The sequence below is a fragment of the Rhinatrema bivittatum genome, chromosome 12 (genome assembly GCF_901001135.1).
Source record: "Rhinatrema bivittatum chromosome 12, aRhiBiv1.1, whole genome shotgun sequence".
Taxonomy (NCBI): Eukaryota; Metazoa; Chordata; class Amphibia; order Gymnophiona; family Rhinatrematidae; genus Rhinatrema; species Rhinatrema bivittatum.
Window position 1 is genome coordinate 1,895,596 of NC_042626.1, and position 23,082 is coordinate 1,918,677.

The following is a 23,082-nucleotide window of genomic DNA, read 5'->3' on the forward strand; positions in this document are numbered from 1 at the left end:
TCCAGGGCGATTCTATCTTTATTAGCACTACAAGCGTTTTGGGTTGTTTTACAGAAGGCTCTGCTGCTTTGGAGCCCAGGAAGGATAATCACGCAGTTGCTACATCATGGTAATGACATGCAGGGGTAGGGTTGCCAACTGACCACTTTTGGACTGGACAGCCAGGTTTTCAGGCATTCTGTACAGTGTCCAGTCAGAAGTACCGACTGGATGCTAAATGTCTGTGTCCCTGCCTCCTTTCCCATGCTGTGATTAGACAGCACAGCCCTCAGCTCCCAGTGGTTCTGCACATACATAGATACACTGTTTAGGCAGGTCACTGGCAGGATCTAAAACGTATGCAAATGAGGGGGTACTATTCCCCCACCCCCGGCCCTCAAGTGTTCAGTCCCGGTCTATGGAAAAGTTGGCAACCCTAAGCAGGGGAAGAATGCTGGGAATGAGCCAGGATGATTCGGTCCATATTAGGAGGTGATTGAGCTGTTCATGCTGACTGAGCAAAACCAACTCTATTATTGCTCATGTCAAAGACGGAGTAATATTGCCTGAGGAAGACATCACCCAAGATCCAGAGGGGCTGTCCATTCTGGGAAGGCAGATATGTTTCCTCCACACCAACCGAACAGTAACCATTGTTCTGAAAAAAAAGGTGAAATGAGAGAGACTGGAGTAAAAGCATGTCTTATACAAGTGCAAGGAGATAACAGCAGCTAATCCTCTATGCCCATACTTCCATGTCATATATGTGCCCTTAGGAGGCCAGCTGGGCAGCTCGAGCTCAGAAAAGGTAGCTGAGTATATCATTGTGGTCCTTATTGTTCTACAAAAGTAAGAGCTACAAGCATCCGAAGTCACTGGAGAGAACTGTCTTTCCCTTCGTAATGACTGTGAGTGACCCAGGGCAATCTCTAACAAGGTAGCTACTTATACTGACTTGTAGAGAGGGACTCCTAGTCTTTGCACTATGGCAACACTTAATGGCTGCACTTAGGGCACATAATTGCAGGGTTCCATAAGGAATGCTGGTGCATGGCCCCTTCATGAGGACTTGCTGCTATGATTGAGCAAACTGAATTTGGAGGAGATATAAGATGGGAGAGATATCCAGGTAGTTGTGAATGAAGGCCTCATGGTGTCAGATCCTAGGCCTGCGTCTGGCTGAGCAGTAATTCCAAAGGAAGAGGAAACAGCATTGTCAACAAAATAGGAAGCATAGAGAAATAAAAGGTGACCTGATGATATAAGATTGAGTTGGAGGAGCTGAAGATTTCTAACTATTTAATGAAGATTTCTAACTATTTAATGAAGATTTCTAACTATTTAATGTTTGAAAAGAAGCATGTCAACCTGATAATCAGAGAAAGTCTGAATGTGCTTATCAATGTAAACAAAGGTCCCTACAGCAACAGAATTGCAAATTGTGGAGGGCTGAAAATGATGGAGACTAGTGTGCATGAGGGGCCCTGCACTCAACAGTAGGGGAAATATCATGGCTAGAGGAGCTGGTTTTGCTTACCTGGAGAATGTAGGCCGAAGGAGGGAGCGGGTAAGAGACTCCATTGATGACAAAACTAATAGTTGGCAGGTTCTGGACATTGTTGCAATTCACCACATACTGTAAAGAGAAGAGATGAGTTAGTGGTCTGCCTGTGCCAGTTTTGTCCTTCAGTCTGTTCATTTGATCTGTTTCCTGGGGTTTTACTTGTCTGCTAAACCTGCATGGTCTGCCATTGTCCAGTTCTGCAGCAACTTTAATAACCAATTGAAGGTGATTAGCTGAAGTTGTACCCTCTCAATATGTTTATGCTGTCTATCTCTCATCTCTGGTAATTTTTTTTTTGTTACACTCTCCTTTTATTTTCTCCCTGTTTGTGACATGATAAGAATGATTTCTAGATTTTATCAGGAGCCTGCAGAACCTACCTCTCCATTCTGATTCTGCTGAGCACCAAGGTTCTGCAGCAGATATCCCATATACTGCTGAGGAATGGTGAGGGGAGAGGTTCCAGTGTCCACAATCCCCTGGCAGCCTTGACTGCACCAACCGGTAGCCTGGCCATTGATGGCAAACCTGGGGAGATGCGCATAGAATTCATTATGAAAACATTTATTAGCAAAGATTGTGGCAGGTATACAACCGTCATAGTCAGCCATGGAGGTTTCTAAATCAGCAGATCAAAGTCTGGCCTGCTCTGTACCCTGCGTGTGCTTGTGTGTATGTGTCCTTCAGACCCCAGGAAAAAAGCTTGATTTTGTTTTCAACAAACAGACGTTTTTCTTGTTAATGGATAGCACGCAAATCTTTCTTCTAATGGGAAATGTGCAATTTGAATAACTCTGTAAAACAGAACCTGACAGTTCATTATGGTTGTAGATGTGTCCTTTTAAAAGAATGTGGCTGGGAAGACAAGGGGCGAGGAGAAGATCAGACTCTATGAGAATGGAGAAGGGACTTACTCATTAATGCCGATCTGCCAGTATACTTCCTGGGTGACGGGAGCCCAGTTGATCTGACCAGAGTAAAGATTGTTATCCACTCCTCCAAAGATGACTTCCCCAGATTGGCTGGAAGCAAATGGTAAAACAAGACAGTGCTCAGAAGTATCAGTAGCCAGATTTTATACAGAAATTTTGTATTTCTGTTTTGCTAAGCTACTTACTACCAAGAATAAAAGAAGGATCTCTGACTTTAATTTAGTTGGTAGTTCTTTTATTTTGAGTTTATCTGCTCCTGTCACTTAATAATATATGAAGTTCTCTCTCCATGCTTTGCTATGTCGTAAGTGGGAGATGAGATATACAGAAGCAGCAGCTAATGTCAAGGGAGTGTCATCACACTGAATTAACCATAATAGAAAGATGAATACAGAAAATGGGCATTTAGAAGCTGAATTGTGATTTCCTAGCCTCCATTTCAATGTAAACCTTTTTATTGGATTAACATAATACTTTTTGTGAGGTGTTGTGTGAAATGAGATAAGGAGAAAGTTGTCCAAGTTTACAAAGACGCCATAAATCAGACGAGCAGCTTCTTAGGAAAGAAGCTGCTGCCTCTGAGGAGACAGGGTACTGCTCGTCTTCCAGTGCAGAGAGCTGCAGGCTGTATAGAAAGTGTTAATGCACAGAGAGCTGAGGGCTGCCTGAGTAACCTAGTGGTTAGAGCAGCAGGATAAGAACCAGGGAAGTAAACCTTGATACTCTCTGTGATCTTGGGCAAGTCACTTCTCCCTCCATTGCCTCAAGTACAAACTTAGGTCCTTATTTAGTGAGCATTTTCCTCATAGACACAGAATGGGAGAAAGGCTTTAGTAAATCAGGCCCCTGGATTGTAATCCCTCTGCAAACAGGGAATGTAATCCGCATTGAAATGGTTTACCAGTCACAAAAAGCAGAATATCACTAAAATAAAATTACCTGCCCATGTAAACACTGAAGATGGGATAGGTGAGCAGGTTCTGCTGAAGCATGCCCTGCATTACGGTGGTGGCGCCCCCTGCTGACATAGCAGGGTAGGCCATTCCAAAAATCCCATCAAACTTGGAATAGTAAAAGCTGCTGCCAGTTTCAGAGGTGGTGAGGCCAAATTCCTGATTTGTGATAACAAGGTTCTGGACCTGGTGGTTTGGAAAAACAGAGGATATGGTTTTTAAGTCTTAAATGTTTGTGCAGATATAAATAGCACATAACCTCAGTTCTTTTGAGCTGCTGGTCTATAGGTTAAGAATGATAGCATTCCGTGAACTATATTTCAGTTTCCTAATGAGAGCCCTTAATGAGCTCAGAGCCAGTACGCCCATTTTTTTCTGATCCAAGCATGAGGCGATGAATTCAGGATTCACTGCTGAAATATTTTTTAGTGTTTTTTTTAAAGGTACCTAAATTACAAATGTTTATGAAAACTACATAAATGAACAGTGATTGTGGATGAGGCCTTGACGACTGGTGCTAGTGCTCACAGATATCAAACTAATGCAAATTCTGCCCCTTTGTGACCAATGTACACACATATTCTGCTTCTAAATAAGAATGATGTGGCCACATGAGGGCACCACAACACAATGTGAGATGGGAGTCATTCTAATTTTATAAAAACAAGTTATTTCCTGTGTGGGAGGATGAAGATTTTCAGTCTGTGTGTGTGTGCGTGTCTAAACCTCACGTGGTGGCACTAGGGTGTTATGTGTTTTCTTTTCTATGACTGGTGATACAACACCAGGCTGCTTGACTTTGATGATTGTAACAGGACATCAAAGACTGGGAAAGGATGGAAGATATTAGAACTAAAAAGCTATTAAATAGTTCATTAGTGCCAAAGAAACTATGGTTAGTGAAGGAAGGCATGTTATATTTGGGGGATATAGATTGTTTCTTTTTTGTTGCAAACCATGATACTATCAGGACAGAATATTCTTTGAACGTTGTACATATATTTGTACATACCTTTTGGGATTGATCTCTCGTCCATGCTGGGAAGTGATCAGTGTGTCATCATATTAAAGAAATTAGAGGTTTCGTGCTAATTCATAGAGATCTGGAGATTATTGGGAGTACATCAAGTCTGTCTGATTTCTGACTGTTTGAACTCCAAACTAAACTAAATACTTCAGGGTAATTAGTGATGACTTTCTTGTTATTTTATTGGCAGATTGTTGGTTTGTCAATTAGAGGATCACTGAAGTTACTTACTGTCACAGAATCATAGCCAAAGATTCCATCAACGCTGCCACTGCCGTATGACATGGAGAACTGCTGTTGGTTGGAAGTGTAAGTAGAGGACTGACTTGGGTTGAATAATGGGTGATTTGCTAAGAACAAAATCAAAGGAGATTTTCAGTTTCTCTCTCCTAAGTGATATCAAAGTAGACCTTGCTTTATCTAAGTGACCTTCCCCTATCTGCAGAAAAGGCTTTCATTATTGCCCTCTAGATATCACCTTTTCTACAAATATGCGCCATTTCATCTTCCGATAATTACAGTATTCCTAAGACCTGAGGCTTTGCAAGCATGAGATGTATAGAGGATTAATAAGGTCCATATTCAAAAGTCATTTAGACAGATAACGTAATAGTTATCTGTCTAAGTGGCTTACCTGGCTATATTTAGCCTTTATCCAGCTAAATTCTACCCAACTAATAAGTTAGGAGGCTAGAATTTAGCTGAATAAGTTAGGGGCGGTCCAGGGGCATAACTGGGAGAAATTGAGTTATCCAGCTACATCTGGTCGTATCAAAGAGCTGTCCTAAAGTTAGCTGGCTGACTAATTAAGATAGCCAGCCATATTCAGTAGTGTGGTTACACTGTTGAATATGCCTCCAAATTTAGCTGGATACGTTTATCCTGCTAACTTTGCTGTCTGGACTGTATCTGAATATGGACCTCAACATGTCTGGAGGGGAGACCAGAAAAGCCCTGGTAGGTATTACTGGGCTTGAGATTTTCTGTTTGCTTCTGAGAGTTCAGTGTTTAGTAATCTACTTTCTAGAACAGGTATCATAGGATCTAGAGTTAGGTACTTTAGGTGATTTGAATTCTAAACTTTTCTACTGAGGCGTTGGTACTAAATTGTAATCACTTGGTATGGAAGAAGATAAAGCGAGATAGGGACAAAAAACAATGAATGATATTATCTTCTACTCATAGTAACATAGTAGTGATGGCAGAAAAAGACCAAATGGTCCATCCAGTCTGCCCAGCAAGTTTCTTATGGTAGTAACTGCCACTCCGTGCAAACTCTTTTTGATCTTTTTAGAAGGTGAAATGACTTGTGGTCCACACTGTAACATCTGTCTCATTATACAACAGTAACTAATATACTCACTGCAGGCCTGGCTCTGGCAGTAGGTGGAGGCCACCCAGAGGTTGGAGGAGCCGGTGTCAAACAGAACCAGGAAGTTCTGGGGAGGAGTTCCAATGCTGATCTCTCCGAAGTAATATGTCTGAAGAAGAACATAGCTCACTGAGCTGGATGTTTCAGCATAGACAAAAAGTAGAAGAAAACTCTTGATAAACCAGACCTTCTGGTTGGATATTTTTGAGTGAGCCAATGGGTCATTTTAGTTCAGTACAAAAGATACATCAGAGAGGGTATGTTCTGGATTCTGTTGATTTGAAATAATATACAAAGATGGGGAAGAGAAAGAAGAAGATGAGATTACCTGGACAGTGTTAGCCAGAGAGTTGCAGGACTATAGGAGAGTGACTAGGGAAAGAGAAATGAGAGAAGCCGGCACTCACGTCCATATACAGAGGTTCTGCTGCGATGGCAAGTTTGTTGACGTTGTTGAAATTGTACTTTGCAGCTGGATCCCTCTTGAATGTCTTTAGGTAATCCTGGAGGACCCCATGCTCTTTCATGTTTTGTCGGATAGACTTATATTTATTCAGAGGGACTCTGTCCAGGAAAAAGGGAAATGTGGCATTAGTTGGATCAAAAAATCTGCTTTGCTTTATGGACATTTTTGTTTTTTTAATAGTTTGTTATATGAACTCAGCTGTTTTCTCGCTTTCGACAGCTTTATTATTAAAATTGCGCACTTTCAGTGATCAATTTTTGAGTCTCCTACATACTGCAGACAAGGACTTGGAGTACTCACCTCACTAGTCCCTCAGAGAGCTGAAGGCACAGCATTGTGAGGATCATCCACTTCATCTTGGTAAGCTTTTCAGCCTATTCCTGGAAAGGCTTTGGGTCAGAACTGAAGAAGCTGGACTCCAGGAGGGGATGACCAGCTGTCCCTTTTATATTTGAGTGTCTGCATTTTTCCCCCTCCCATTTTCTCATCCTCCCCTAACCTGGTATAGTTGCTGTGTGAGTGTGTGTTCACTGTGTCAACACTTCTTTAATTACTTTTCCACTTAAGAGTGCTGTTAAGGGATTCTTTAGATTGGACTTTTCCAGTAAAGTGTGGACATACATAGATAAGTAGCCTGATTAGCAAAAGGAAGGAAATCTGTTGCAGAAAGAAAAGTGCTGTTATCCAGAACTCAGCAAGCCAGGCTCATAACCTTCAAGGTTCAAGCAGAAATCTCTATTAATATACAGAGGAGAAGTTAAGGATAGTCTTGAAATGGAAATTTAAGATAATATGTCATGGGATAGGGGGCAGTGTCCAATTGTGGATTGGGACCTGATTAAAAAATAGAAAACAGAGAGTAGGGCTAAATGGTCAGTTTTCTCAATGGAGAAAGGTGAATAGTAGAATGCCAAAGGGATATGTTGTGGGACCACTGCTTTTTAATATATTTATAAATGACCTGGAAATGGGAACAATAAGGGAGGTGATCAGATTTGCCTCTGACACAAAGTTATTCAAAGTTGTTAAATCACAAGAGGATTGTGAGACATTGCAAGAGGACCTTGCAAAACTGGGAAACTGGGCATGCAAATGGCAAATGAAATTTAATGTGGACAAGTGTAAAGTGACACACTTAGAGAAGAGAAACCCAAATTATAGCTACACATTGCAAGGTTCCACATTAGGATTCACTGTTCAGGAAAAGGATCTATGTGTCATTGTTGAAAATGTGTTGAAATCTGCTCAGTGTAGGGTGGCTACCCAGAAGGCAAATAGAATGCTAGGGATTATTCGGAAAGGAAAGGAGAATAAAACAGAGAATATCATAATGCGTCTGTATCGCTCCATGGTGCAACCTCATCTTGAGTATTGTGTGCAGTTCTTGCACCACAGCTCAGAAAAGAAATAGCAGAATTAGAAAAGGTACAGAGAAGGGAGACCAAGATGATAAAGGAGATGGAACAAGTCCTCTATGAGAAAAGGCTAAAGAGGTTAGGACTCTTTTTATTGTAACTGAGGGGAGATAAGAAAGAGTTCTATAAAATAACATAAGAACATAAGAAATTGCCATACTGGGTCCATCAAGCCCATTAAGTAGATCCCATGCTACTGATGCTAGTAATATTTATTTATTTATTTATTTATTTATTTAACAACTTTTAATATACCGACGTTCGTGAGGCACATCACGCCGGTTTACAAGTAACTCAGTTAAAGGAGGAAATTACAATGAACAGGGGGCCGGGGGATGGGAGCAGGCCAGAAAGGGGGGGGGGGGGGGGGGGGGGAAAGGGAGACAGGAAGAAGAGAGGGAAAGATAGGTAGCATGAGTGAGAGTATAAAAAACAACCGTTAACATAAGAAATAAAAGGAACTTATTTACAGAAATAGCAGTGGCTATTCCCTAAGTCAGCCTGATTAATAGTAGTTAATAGACTTCTCCTCCAAGAACTTATCCAAACCTTTTTTGAACCCGGCTACACTAACTGCACTAATCACATCCTCTGGCAACAAATTCCAGAACTTAATTGTGCGTTGAGTGAAAAAGAATTTTCTCTGATTGGTTTAAATGCTAACTTCATGGAGTGCCCCCTAGTCCTTCTGTTATCCGAAAGAGTAAATAACCAATTCACATCTACCCGTTCTAGACCTCTCATGATTTTAAACACCTCTATCATATCCCCCCTCAGCTGTCTCTTCTCCAAGCTGAAAAGTCCTAACCTCTTCAGTCTTTCCTCATAGGAGAGCTGTTCCATCCCCTTTATCATTTTGGTCGCCCTTCTCTGTACCTTCTCCATCGCAACTATATCCTTTTTGAGATGCGGTGACCAGAATTGCACACAGTATTCAAGGTGCGGTCTCACCATGGAGCGATACAGAGGCATTATGACATTTTCCGTTTTATTCACCATTCCCTTCCTAATAATTCCCAACATTCTGTTTGCTTTTTTGACTGCCGCAGCACACTGAGCCGACGATTTCAATGTATTATCCACTATGATGCCTAGATCTCTTTCTTGGGTAGACGCACCTAATATGGAACCCAACACTGTGTAATTATAGCAAGGGTTATTTTTCCCTATATGCATCACCTTGCACTTTTCCACATTAAATTTCATCTGCCATTTGTTGTGGACGCTGCTTAAATTTATAGTGATGCTGCGGAGCTTTATAAAATGTTATTAAATAAATTAGAACAGCGCCGACAAGAACAGGCAAGGTGATACGGTGTCCTGCAGTAGCGTGACTTCAAACTTTAGCAAAATCAACAATAAAATACCAGGTAGTATTGTTCTTCATGGAACATGGTGTTTAAAGGAAGAGGTTAACTCATGTTTAAAAGCAGAGATTTTCTTTGGACATTTCTTGAAGGTTCCACTGTAGTCTTCCCGGTATTCAAGCACACAGAGTGAAGTGCATTTTGGTTTATAAAATGAATGACTGATGATTACAACCATTAGCACATAGGGGGTTATTTCAATTATCCCCCAACTTTCACAAGGGTACATTGAGCAGTATTTCATGTGCTGGAACCTGTGCTATAAGTATGATGGTCATTCAAAAAATTAATTAATTAAAAAAAATGTTGCAATTAAAAATTGACGGATTTCATATATTTTTTCTACTCGATTGCACTATGAAGTGAGAGCTTTATTTTTGCTTGCTTTCTGCCTCAGTTATGCGGTTGTTCGATGCAGGTCCTATCAGACCTTATTCTTGTGATATCTGGATATATCCAAATTTTCTGTCCATGAAATAACTGCGAACAGTTACGAAGAAAAAAACCTGACAACAGAATTTCTATCTGACATAAATATGAAAGAAACCAACAAAGTTCCTCTTTTGAGAATAACTGTCTCCTGGGATAATTCAAGAATATTTGTCAGATTTAAAGAAGAACCTGGCACTTGATTTTCAGATGTTCCATCTTCATTTTGAGGCAAATAGTCAATTTTTGAAATAACAGGCATGGCATCTGATGGAATTTTGAGAATCTGAGATAGATAACTCTTAAACAAATCATACGGGGAAATCATTTTAATAAGTGGAAAGTTAAGAACCCTCATATTCAGAATTCTCATTCTCAACATTCTCCAGCTTTTTAGAATAAATCAAATCAGATTGAACCCCCAACTTGTGCTGGACATTCTCAGTTGTAGAGATCCGGGATTCCAGTTCCTCAGACTTTGCAGCATGAGTAGCAACCAGGCTTTCAGTAGCAAGAACCTGGTGATTAGTATCTAGAGAAACGGTGGTTAAAGAAGAAAGAAACAAGTGCATTCCAGACTGCCCAAAGTTATCACGGCAAGCTTAATCAGCAGTGGTCTAGATATCAGACATAACTTGGTAACTCCATCGCCTACTCTCGTAGGGATGTTAATGCCTTCCTCAGTACTGGGGAGAGTTGTAGCAGGAACAAAACCCATAGATTCATCTGTTCTCAAAGGCTCCGGTGAAAGTGGAGCCACAATATTTCTTCCAGAGTCCTCTGGTCCAATCCCTCCCAGCGACTGCATTCCATGCCCCCCTTCTGGGTGCAATGACTGAGCTGTCTTACTAATAATTAAAGAACTGTAAATATGATGTATTCAATGATATCTTGGCAATACAACTCCATTGGGAAGATTTTCAAAGGGTTATGCGCGTAACCCCCGAAAACCTACCCCCAAACCCCCCCTGCGCGCGCCGAGCCTATCTTGCAAAGCCCCGGGACGCGCGTGTTGCGGCTGGCCCTTCATCGGGGGCGTGTCACAGCCGGCGCGTCATCGGGGGCGTTCCGGGGGTGTGACCACGGCCTCCAGACCGGACCATGGTGCGCCGGCGGCCGGCCCGGCGCGTGCAAGTTTAACTTGTGCAACAAAGGTAGGGGGGGTTTAGATAGGGCTGGGGGGTGGGTTAGGTAGGGGAAGGGAGGGGACAGTACGGGGGGTGGAGGGAATGGAGGCAGGCTGCGCGGCTCGGCGTGTGCAGGCTGCCGATTTTGGGCAGCCTTGCACACGCCGACCCCGGATTTTAACAGATACGCACAGCTACCCGTGTATCTATTGAAATTCAGCGTACTTTTATAAAATCTGCCCCCATATGCGAAAACATATATTGTTATATTGTGAATGGAGATCTCGTAAATATTACCGAGAGTCCCTCTTTGTTTTGAATCTCTCATTGTGCCGACTTACGGTCTTAATTTATACACAGTCAAATGATATGAGTTACGACTGGTATGACCTTTTAATCATTGATCTCCCCTCACTGTGTCTATTATTCAATTTTTTAAAAAATTTTGAAATTTTTCTTAATGCTTAATAGCAAGGACACATCATTTTCTTGCGGTCTCTCAAACCAACTTAGTACCATAGGAACAGCCCAACTGCCGGACACAGCTCCTGTTTCGCTGGTTCTTCAGGGGCATGCAGTACTTCTTTTAAATTATCTGAGATATAAAAGACCAAAATATCTTACTTGTGTTCACCCAGACATTAGATCGTTATAGACATTTTTTGGCCCATAGTTTTATTTATTTATTTATTTAAAAATTTTTATATACCGCACTAGGGGTAGTTACCTATCCACCTTAGCGGTTTACATCATAAAACGTACATAATGTTGGACATATTATAAAATTACAAACTTTACATACGTTCCTTGCTTTTAAACCTGTGCACTACTTCAGCTACAGTCAATCACTATACCACTGATGTTATATCTAACGACCAATGGAATACGTTCAATGATTTTAGATCAGCGACATCCACTTGACACAGTCATTCATACTATCTGGGGTTTGGGAAGACAATTTAAAAATCCACCATTGCTCTTGAAAATTAAATTGTTGTTGGAGATCTCCAGGTAATGTTTTGTCCTCTCGTACTGAGGACAAGTCTCCCAGGGCTACTGCCCAGGAGGGAAGGTTTAGGCCGGCCATCATAGTTGGTGATTCAATTATTAGAAATGTAGATAGCAGGGTGGCTGGTGGACGTGAGGATCGCCTGGTAACATGCCTGCCTGGTGCGAAGATGGAAGACCTCACGCGTCACCTAGATAGGATTATAGACAGTGCTGGGGAGGAGCTGGCTGTTGCGGTACATGTGGGCACCAACGACATAGGAAAACGTGGGAGAGAAGTTCTGGAAGCCAAATTTAGACTCTTAGGTAGAAAACTTAAATCCAGAACCTCCAGGGTAGCATTCTCTGAAATGCTCCCTGTTCCACGTGCAGGTCAACAGAGGCAGGCAGAGCTCCAGAGTTTCAATGCGTGGATGAGACGATGGTGCAGGGAAGAGGGGTAACTCTATGAGCTGTCTTACTGGCAGAAAAAGCAGTATAGGCAGGAGAAGGTATTGTTGGCACACCGGGGCTGAGTGACACAACTTCGGCCATCAGAGCCGACACTCGCTCTGCTTCGGAGATTGAAGCAGCCTGCATATCCAGTGGAGTTAACGGTGGAGCCGCGAAAAATCTCTCAATCCAGGGCTGCTGTGATTCCAATAAGAGAGAAAAACAGATATTCTCCTTTAGTTTTGCCTTCTGTTTGGTATGAGGCATATCGGCAGCAAGAAAATTAAATGAAGGAACAGAGGACGGAGAGAGCTCTTTCAGCATACATCTCAGGGAGCAGCCATCTTGGTTCCCCCCAAATTTTCTGATGTTCACTCTGAATCATCCCCCCCTGGGGTTTCATTTTGTGACCTCTAGTTCTATTGTTTTCTTTCCAATGGAAAAGGTTTGAAGTGCATGTATCATATCATAGGTCTGTGTCCTCTCTCCCCTGCACCTCCTCTCTTCCAGGGGGTACATATTCAGGTCCTTCAGCTTTTCCTGATAAGTCATTGGATGGAGACCCCCACACCATTTTGGTTGCCCTTCTCTGGACCGCCTTCATCCTCTCTCTATCCTTTTTTAGATAGAACAGAGTCGGCTCTGCTTGTGTCATTACAGCTCAGTAAAGAAAAGGGTGGGGGGAGAACGCCAGAGGTGGTGAGACAGTATGAAAAGGGCCTGTACCTAATAATGAGTGAGAAGGTCAATATCCTTATTAAGTCTGTTTGTGTTTGATTATCTTCATTTCAAATGCTTTCCATTCTTGTGTAGTCTTAAAGTTCCCTTTAAGTACCCTGATTGTGAGGTAGTGAAGAGAGTGATCTTCCTGCTACTTGAACTTTCCAAATCCAGAATGGGCTTTGCTCCCTTCTCAGAATCTTGGTGCTCGCTCCCTGCAGCTTTGCTCCTGTCCTGATCTGTGCGAATGCATACTCAGACTAAGAGAATTGTTAGCTCATGGGGTGCATACATGTGATGAACATCCTATTTTAACTGTCTCTGCTCCATATTTCTGAGGTGGGAGCCGAGAGCTATGACTGAAGAACATTTTCTCATATGACTTTCTGATGAATTGTGTAGATTATTGAGCCACATAACTAATAGCTGCAATCTCTAATCAGTGCTGTGTTGTGGAAGGGGCAGAGATAAGGATTATCTATTCAGATATTAATCAAGAAGTGGGGCGGCAAGAAATCTGGGAGTAATTGGCACTTCAAATAAATGAAATCAAATATTAGTGTTTTAGGGACATACAGCAGAGGTTATAGAATAGAGCAAGGTGAATTTTATGTTCCTATCATGCGGAAGCAAGTGGTATACTAGGTACAATTAAGCATTGTCCAGTTAAAACAAAGACATTTATTATCACAGCAAATGGAAAGGCAGAGCCGCTGCACTTTATGTCTCAGCATGCAAAGGTCCCTGCCTCGGTTACTAACGAACCTTCCAGGAGTGTGGGATGGGAGTGTGATACTTGTGAGTATGTTCACTCTCTGCATCCACTTGCACTGCACGAAAATACCTCAAGAGCTGCCGGAAGGCCTTGGACGTTCATTACCTGTCCAAGTATCAAAAGGTTTTGCAGGCAGGTGTAGAATAATGGGACAGACAGAGCTTTTCCATCCTTTCTCTTTCTGGGACTTTGTTCTTTGCTATCACTGCCTTCTTTCTTACCTTCACTTTTCTCAGACTGCTCTAGTACTCAGAAATCTTTGGATGCTGAGAGCATTTCTCTTGATATTACCTCCTTTTTTTGGGGGGGGGGGAGAGAAGGTGAAGAGGTTTGCTGAAGGACACGTGTGGGGTTTCTGCTGGTTCTTGTACTTTAATTCGTAAAATTGTTTCCTCTCGTGCATATCTCTGCCTCTTATTATGTCCTTCCACTTGCCTCACAATGTGGCTTCATGCTGATTTTCTGTATTTTCTGTTTCTATTATATTTTATTCCCTTTCCTTTTGTAAATTTTGACTTGTAAATATGAACTGTGTGCATTACTTTAGAAATAAGAAGCAATTCTCTGCAAGGCCTTGCAGAAGTGTTAGTTTGAGACTGACCAGCGAATGAAAGCTGGACCCTGCTGGTGTAATTACTGCTAAAACTCCAATACTGTGGTGCAGAAGATTGAGAAATAGAAAAGTCAGAGAGCATAAAAAGAAAAACAAGTTACCATAGCAAGTAATGTCTAATAGGGTTGTGCTATCATGCATTAAATCAAGTTAACATGTACTAAAAGAAATTTACAGTGTGGAAAAATGAAACAAAAAAGAGACACATTTTTCCACAGCAAACCCTTAATATCTAGTTGCCCACAAAGCACTCTGCAGTCTGTTTGAGGAATTGGGCTCGGGACTGGGAAACACTCTGAAGAGAGCAGGGTTGAGCAGATGAATAGTCGTGATAGGGGCTGCTGCCTTCAACCATTGTTAAAATCAATTGTTTTATAAGTTAAGAACATACGAAATTGCCATACTGGGTCAGACCAAGCACCCATCAAGCCCAGCATCCTGTTTCCAACAAAGGCCAAAACCAGGCCACAAGAACCTGGCAATTACCCAAACACTAAGAAGATCCCATGCTACTGATGCAATTAATAGCAGTGGCTATTCCCTAAAATAAACTTGATTAATAGCAGGTAATGGACTTCTCCTCCAAGAACTTATCCAAACCTTTTTTGAACCCAGCTACACTAACTGCACTAACAACATCCTCTGGCAACAAATTCCAGAGCTTTATTGTGCGTTGAGTGAAAAAGAATTTTCTCTGATTAGTCTTAAATGTGCTACTTGCTAACTTCATGGAGTGCCTCCTAATCCTTCTATTATGCGAAAGAGTAAATAACTGATTCACATTTACCTGTTCTAGACCTCTCATGATTTTAAAGACCTCTATCATATCCCCCCTCAGTCGTCTCTTCTCCAAGCTAAACAGCCCTAACCTCTTTAGTCTTTCCTCATAGAGTTGCTGTTCCATTCCCTTTATCATTTCGGTCGCCCTTCGTCGCAACAATATCTTTTTTGAGATGCGGCGACCAGAATTGTACACAGTATTCAAGGTGCGGTCTCACCATGGAGCGATATAGAGGCATTATGACATTTTCCGTTTTATTCACCGTTCCCTTTCTAATAATTCCTAATATTCTGTGCAGGTGGTTCTAATCAGACCCTAGGAAGCAGCATGTTGCAGGGAGCTATGCAGGAGCGTTTGGAGGTAAGAGGTGTTACAGCTGTCTTATTAACATTTTATATTTAATTTGCCAGTGCTTATACTTTGCTATTTTCTTCCTTAGGTCCAGCTTTCCATTTTTCTAAAAGGATACCTTTTTAGTTCTAATAGCCTCGCTGGCAATTGTTTGGTCTTCTGTCTTTTTTTAACTTGTGCATTACATTTTATCTGGGCTTCCAAGATGGTATTTTTAAATAATTTCCTGCCTTATGCAAACTTATAACCCTTACAACTGCTCCTTCTGGTTTCCTCATTTTATCAATGTCTCCCTTTTTAAAGTTATATATTATCTCCCATTAGTAATTATCTCAAGTTTGAATAAACTATGATCACTGATGCAAAGCACCTTCACCACCAATACTCCAGAAACTGTTCCAGTGATCGAAAGTAGCTGCCCCTTTCATTGGTTCCAGAACTAGCTGTTCCATGAAACAGTCATTAGTGGCATCTAGAAACTTTACTTCCCTTACTGGCGAGAATGATACTGGCCTGATGAGACATTCATCCAATCAATATTGGAGTACTTGAAATGTCCCATTATTATGTTTTCCTTTTTACTAGCCTATCTAATCTCTTAACATTTCAGAGTGTATCTCACCATCCTAGTTGGGTGGACCATAGTATACCCCCACTGCTATACTCTTTCCCCGTCATACATGGAATTTCTGTTTATAGAGGGGCGGATTTTAAAAGCCCTACGCGCACTGGGCCTAAAGCCCCAGGACACGTGTAAGTCTTGGGGCTTGCAAAAAGGGATGGGGCATGAGCAGTCAGGGGTGGGGCGGGGCCAGAGGCCTCTGACACAGCGGCCATTGCCACTGTGTCAGAGGATCGAGTGCCGGCAGACTGACGGTGCGCGCAACTTGTGCCTGCCCGGAGGTAGGCGCAAAAGGTAAGACAAAGGTCAGGGGGGGTTAGAGTAGGGCTGAGGGGGGAAGGTTAGGGGAAGGGGAGGGAAGCTCAGGATAGGAGGGAACGGGGGAAGGCAGCGCAGCTTGGCACGCTCAAGGTGCACAATTGTGCACCCCCTTGCACGCCGACCCCTGATTTTATAACTTGCGCACGCCCGTGCACCTTGTACCTAGGACATTTCTCGCAGGCCCACAGGCAGCCTAGAAATTACCCCATTTATGTCTATATCTTTAATGCCGTACATTCGTATTCTTATTTTCTAGACTTCTGATATAAACCCCTAAATATATTCTTTTTTTTTCCCTATTCCCAGCCTGCTTATTTTTATCCATTGGTTCAAGTCTTTTGGAATCTTTCATTTTGTCTGCTATTTATTTATTTATTTTTAATTCATGGTTTTTATATACCGGCGTTCATCCAAGGATATCGCGTCGGTTTACAGTAAAAACAAAACGTCAGAGCGCCTCAGGTACCGCTACTTTTTCTTAGCAGGATAATTCTAATTTCCCTTTTTTTTACAGTATCTCTTGGAGATACGTCACTATGAGCAATGTGCTCCTGAGAGACTGTTGGTTTACCTCCAAGATCTAGTTTAGAACCTGCTCTGTTTTCTATTTAATTGTTGGGAGCTGCAGCCGGGCTCAATTCTGCTTAAGGCGGATCCTGTCTCATTTGCCTCCTCTTTATATTTTTGCATAGTAAACAGAAATCCTGCTACCCCAGTTTTGGACCTGTGCTATGTCCCAGTCAATGTTCCCTCCATGGAGTGACTAGGTGTGTGCAAATTTGGATTTTTTGTGAGCAACAACTTTTGAGTGTCAGTATTAACATAGCACAAAGAAAAATGTGAGTATGTGAGTAAGCATGTAAAACCTGTGAGCGATGCTCCAAAATGTATGAGCAATCACTTAGAGGGAACTATGGTCCCAGTGTGGTAAATGTTCACTGAAAGAGCCCCGTTATGGGAGTGTGGAGTTTAGGTGATAGGTTTGTAGGGCAGGAAGGACTCTAGACAATAAAACAAAAAAATGGATGGATTTGTGGGAAGTTTCAGAGCCTTCTTGCCCATTCCCAGTTCTCTCTTGTTCTATAGAGAACATTTTTTTTACATGTGTTGCTATGCTAGAAGAGTTTTGATAGAAATGAATGCCTTCAAAGGGTTAGGAGTGAGAAGTTATTTGCTCTTGCTTTTTCGTTTTCTCAGGATCTGTACATAAGAATGATGATCCAGTTTTGGAAAATCAGAGGTAGTTTATCTTTAATTAGCTATGTTGTGGAAATTAAGAATATATTTGCAGAAAACTAGGTATTAGTTTGATCAATGTTTTTGTTGAAATAATTGAGAAGAAAGCAATGCAACTTTTATAATATTGAAGCCAACAAAAGAAGTCCAAGGACAGTCACAGAGTCTGTAGATCAGAGCGTTTGTGAGAATGGTGCCAAGACAGCTATCTGTTATATCTCCAGTGGTTTTTGCTGAGGCTATGCTAGAGCAGCAAAGCCCACTTGGTTGTTGCCGAAATCATAGACGGAGTAGTATTGCCTGAGGAAGACATCGCCCAGAATCCAGAGAGGCTGTCCATTCCGGGATGGAAGATACGTGGGCTCCACTAAGATGATGCAGTAGCCATTACTCTGTAAGGGAGGCAGAACATTAGCAATTTTATCTGACTAGTGGGCGGGCATGTGGATGAGAATCAGCTGGGCAGCCTCTGGTCAAGGCACACTTAAACAATATGAACAATTCTTCTGTTTATTTACCTCCTGTCCCTCTGTGTTCTGCCATTTATCATCTTATAATGAACGGACTGTACTGACTGGAATATTCTAGAACAGGGTTATTTAGTCCTAGCCCTGAAGGGATGCAAACATGTCAGGTTTTCAGGATATTCCTAATCAATATGCATCAGATAGATTTGCATACAATGGAGACAGTGCATTCAAATTTAACTCATGCATATTCATGCATATTGGGAGCTGGGAGTGAACACCTCTGTTCTAGAGCATTGGCTTTCATATCCCTTAGGATATAGAATTAGTGCCCATATTTCCACGTAAAGCTCCAATGTTTGGAATTATTTATTCATGAGAATAGCAAACTATAAGAAACATATTTAAACAGTTAGTGCAGGTCATTAGCTGGGAAGCTATAATCTAGAGGAAGGGGTAGGCAACTCTGGTACAAAGAATATATATGAGGTATATTTGCATACACTGCCTCCATATCTCATGCATATTCATTGTGGATACCTGAAAACCAGGCCTGTTTCTGGTATTCCAGGATGGAGTTGTCTAGCCCTGATCTAGAGCTACCTAAAAGCCTCTTTGGGAAAAGAGCTGGATAATAAGGTGGCTGTGCCCACATACCTGGAGAATGTAGGCGGAAGGAGAGAGAGAAAACTCAACTCCATTGATGGTGAAACTGATGGTGGGCAAGTTGTGGACATTGTTGCAGTTTATCAGATACTGTGATAGAAAAAAGAGAGGCAGTTATACCCCTGGAACCAATGAGCAATGCCAGCCGCCAGCTCTGCCCTAGAACCTTACCTAGCTTTTTTATGGGATCGGGCCCCTTGTCCTCCCTGCTTTAAGGACGGGAGCCTCCCTACTCACGCATCTCTTTCCCTTGCCCAATAAGTCAATGCAGCTTACGTTTATTCAGAGAATGTGGAAGAATTTATACAGACTTTGGAAGACTTTGCTGATAGTTACCTCCACTCATCTTTTTCTCGTCTTCCTCGTAGTTTCTCACATCCTCTGCTAACTTACCTCTCCATTTTGACTCTGTTGAGCCCCTACATACTGGAGGAAATTGCCAATGTACTGCTGTGGAATAGTGAGGGAAGGGGTCCCAGTGTCCACAATCCCCTGGCAGCCTTGGTTACACCAGCCTGTGGCCTGGCCATTGATAGAAAACATAAAGTTTTCATTATGAAAAATGATTGCAACATAACTATTTTAATGTAATGTATTTTATTTTAGATTTATGTTCTGCCTTTCTCAGCTGTCCTGAAGCTGGAGTGTGGAATTCCTGATGCATCCCATAGACTCGGGCGTTTGCCCTGCTGGTGTCCATCCAGCCCAGCTGTTGATCATGCTTCCAACAAATAGAACACATGTTTTTCTTACTGCTGATTATTCTGCACACTATTGAAGCGGATAGAAAGAGATCTGCAGTTTAAATACTTTTTCTGAAGTTTAGTTGTGAGGAGATTTTGGGACAGGAACATTCTCATCATTAGCGGAGTTTGTATCCATAAGTGTAGAAAAAGCCACTTATGGTGAATGGAGCTGGATAAACATGAAAGTCAGGTTAATATGGGAATGGAAGTGGACTTACTCCTCAATGCCGATCTGCCAATATATTTCCTGAGTGACAGGAGCCCAGTGAATCTGACCAGAGTACAGATTAGAATCAACTCCTCCGAAGACGACTTCACCAGCTTGACTAGGAAGAGAAGGAAGAAAGCAGAGTTACCGTCTGATGAAGCTGGCGTAAGGGGTGATGTGTGAGGCCGCTCCCCTTACTCGTTCAGATAGAAGCTGAAGATGGGTTGGTTGAGGAGGCCCTGCTGCAGCATCCCCTGCACAGCTGTGGAGGCGCCCCCTGCTGACAGCGACTGGTAGGCCATTCCAAAAATCCCATCAAACCTGGCATAGTAGAAGAAGCTGCTGGGCTCGGTGACACTCAGCCCAATTTCCTGGTTTGTGATTACAAGGCTCTGGACCTAGTGGGAATTAATGAAACTTCTTTAGCGTTTCAGGAATAATTATGAGACCATTTACATGTCTCAGATTTCTTTCTTATTCCGACCAGACTGAGTCTGTGCCTTCATAACTTGTATTGTGTGTTTGCTTCTGTCTGTCTTTGTTTCAAGAAAACAAAAGCCATTGTAGTTTTATCTGAGGGATGCAAATCTTCTCATAGCACTTCCATAGTTTCAGATATTTATTGTCCCTCCACCAAGCTTGGGCTCCTATATTTTCTGGGTAATTTTCAAGCTGTCCACGGGAATGTTTTATCCCTGCACTTTGTACGCTCAAATGTCTGCAGCTGTTTCTGTGGACATTGGCAGCTGCATTTGTGTGGGGACTTTTTTCCTGGAAAGTAACAGACATAGAGTAGGAAATGCAATCTCCATCCTCTGATTTCTTTCCCTGACCTAAACATGTCCCAGAATGCTTCCTCTCAGTGGCCATCATGGAAGAACGCTGGACCTTTAGCAGCATCAAAGGGCTGATCAACTCTGTTCATGGCTCTGAAAATTGCCCTGTATAGTACAATTACAGAAAATTCCTATGTGGGGCGCGAGTGTTTGGAGCCTGAACCAATCGTTAGGGTCCTTGCTGTTTATGGCTATCTGTGCTTCCCCCTTTGCTGTGCCGTATGCCTGGAATAGACTTCCTGTTGGTGCATCTCACTCCCTCTCTGGCCATAGTCAGGTGCAGTCTGAAAAAAACACCTTTTTGAGGCTGCTTTTAAATCCTAAACACTTCCCACAAGACTCTTGTTTGTTATATGATTGTAAGCTCCAAGGAGCAGGGACTCTCTTATGTGTGTCTCTTCAATGCTGTGCACTTTAAAAATAAGAAAATTAAAAGGAATGGTTACAGGTTTGGTTTCTGATTAGCAGATTTCGTTTAATTAAGTGGATTTATAGGAAAATAAAAAAGTGGACATCTGTTTCAGGTGTTCTCCATGCGTAAATGATGACATCATTACTTACTGTCACAGTGTCGTAGCCCAGCACTCCTGTCATGCTGCCGCTGCCATAGGACATGGAGAACTGCTCTCCCTGAGAGCTGTAGGTAGAAGACTGGTTGGGGTTGAATAACCGGTGGTTACCTGAAGGCAGCCAACAGGATAATGTTTCATCTCAAAAATCTTGTTTTTTTAAAATAAATGTGCTTTTAAAATGTAAATATCTGTTGTGTCACTTGATGCCAGATCAGATTCTGACAATCTAACCTCTGTAACACACTTGCCAAGCTGCAAGTTTTTTTTATGTTGAGATGGAACTGAGATATTTAAGTGTTTGGGGAGTAAGGTAAATAACTGAGGTGCTTTTGTTGCATCTCATTGTATAACAGGGGCTAACAGCAATGACACCAAGCAGGGATTTGAGTCAGTGCTGCCAGCAGTGACCCACAGTGTAATGGTGCTACTCACTGCAGGCCTGGCTCTGGCAGTAGGCGGAGGCCACCCAGAGGTTGGAGGAGCCGGTGTCGAAGACAACTAAGAAGTTCTGGGGAGGAGTTCCAATGCTGATCTCTCCATAGTAAAAGGTCTAAAAGAGAAAAGCAATCACATGAGGCGTTCTTCCACATTTTTCCTTCATCACAGTAGTGTTAAAATCCCTTTCTGATGTTCTAGTCTTATGCTGGTGTCGGATTTAGCAGATACTGTAGCTCCAAAAACTCCCTTACTCATCCTAGAAGGTGAAAGCAGAACTTGTTTTTTCAATAAAATGTTGCATGTATTAGGACTGGTGTATTCTTCCAAAACTGAGGCAGACAGATTAGCTCTGAATGACTTTGTGATTAATATACTGAGGCAGGAGACTAAGACTAGAGAAGATCTTATACTCACATCAAGGTACATGGATTCCACAACAACAGCAAAGTTACTAAGCTTATTGTAGCTGTACTTGGCAGCTGGATCCCTCGTGTATGTCCTGAAGGAATCTTCTCGGCTGGATTTATGTTTCATCAGAGGAACTCTGCATGGGATAAAAACATGGGGAATCCACTGACCATCTGGTTTACTTCAGCTTCACTTCTGGCTTTTGGGAGTTTGTGCTGATACCTTGCTCCTTGGATTCTAATGTTTTAATTTTATTAGCTGTTAGCCGCTTTGAGTAATATTCTGTACTGGAAAGGCAAGATGTAAATCAAAATTTTATTGTATTTTATGCTGATTTTGCATTAACACTAAAGGATCCCATTAGGATTGCAGGGAGGTTGATCCAGCCCTGGTTTTTCTTCATTGCATGCAGGTATTTATAGCTTTACTTTTCTTAAGGAATGCATTAGGGAAATCAGAATAAGTCCCAACATGCAATGGGGTAAAACCAGGATTGGATTAACCTGTCCTGAAAATCTGGAGCCAGTTGGCAACCCTAGATCCCATATAGGCTGAGCCCCTGAGCACTAGAATACAGTTTCAAGCCTGCGCCGGAGTACTCACCTCACTAGTGCATCAGAGAGCTGGAGGCACAGCAGTGCAAGAACCAGCACCTTCATGTTTCTCAGAGCCCTCTGACCAGCTCCAGTAGAGAAGAAGATTGGGCTCAGATTTTAAGGACGTTATATATGTGTATAGGAGACGCCCACTTTCCATTGCTCCACTAGTGAGTACACTTCTTCATCTTAAGAATATCATTGGCCCTGTCTTCTCTCATTAAAGAAAGTGCACTGTTTCTGTGACTATTAAATAATAAAGATAAGAGTCGTATTATAAGAGGAAACAAACATATTGTTACCAGAACATTTAGTGTTATCTTAGATCCATTGTGAACCTGCTTTACTAAATCAATGTTTGCAGTTTTCAGCACTCCCTTGGAGAATTCATACCAAGCACTGAAAAGCTGTTTGTGATTTACTGTGAACATAATTTTTAATTTCATTTCAACAATGACTTTATCAGCATTTCTTTAGCACACGTGGAAGGTTATGGTTGCATAGGTGCCAGCTCTGTGAGTGCAGTGTTTGCTTGAATACCCCCAGTATTGAGCATCCTCCTTCAGTGTGTCCGGGGAGGGGTAATGTGTGTTGTGTTTAGCATCCCCAGTCATTTTGAAAAGTTGCTTCCTATGAATTGGGTTGGTGGCTCTGT

The 23,082-nt window shown here is 42.1% G+C and overlaps 3 protein-coding genes across 3 annotated transcripts in view; 1 reads left to right on the forward strand and 2 right to left on the reverse strand.

Annotated features, from left to right (window-relative positions):
• LOC115073694 (gastricsin-like) lies at window positions 1-6,716 on the reverse strand. Its single transcript, XM_029572326.1, has 9 exons — window positions 6,594-6,716; window positions 6,235-6,391; window positions 5,819-5,936; window positions 4,687-4,805; window positions 3,415-3,614; window positions 2,458-2,565; window positions 1,924-2,071; window positions 1,517-1,615; window positions 1-637 (listed from the first exon to the last, which is right to left on the reverse strand). The coding sequence occupies exons 1-9, from the start codon at window positions 6,647-6,649 to the stop codon at window positions 485-487; spliced, it is 1,158 nt and encodes a 385-aa protein (XP_029428186.1). The 5' UTR covers window positions 6,650-6,716; the 3' UTR covers window positions 1-484.
• An 8,586-nt stretch (window positions 6,717-15,302) lies between these two features.
• Window positions 15,303-23,082, forward strand: part of LOC115073693 (gastricsin-like) — a 64,464-nt gene continuing 56,684 nt past the window's right edge. Inside the window, exon 1 of the mRNA XM_029572325.1 lies at window positions 15,303-15,320. The gene's annotated coding sequence lies outside the window, so the exon portion shown is untranslated. The remainder of the gene's footprint in view (window positions 15,321-23,082) is intronic.
• LOC115073698 (gastricsin-like) lies at window positions 17,489-22,736 on the reverse strand. Its single transcript, XM_029572331.1, has 9 exons — window positions 22,435-22,736; window positions 21,838-21,967; window positions 21,418-21,535; window positions 20,975-21,093; window positions 19,776-19,975; window positions 19,588-19,695; window positions 19,017-19,164; window positions 18,615-18,713; window positions 17,489-17,882 (listed from the first exon to the last, which is right to left on the reverse strand). Exons 1-9 carry the CDS (start codon window positions 22,488-22,490, stop codon window positions 17,730-17,732), a joined length of 1,131 nt encoding a protein of 376 aa, XP_029428191.1. The 5' UTR covers window positions 22,491-22,736; the 3' UTR covers window positions 17,489-17,729.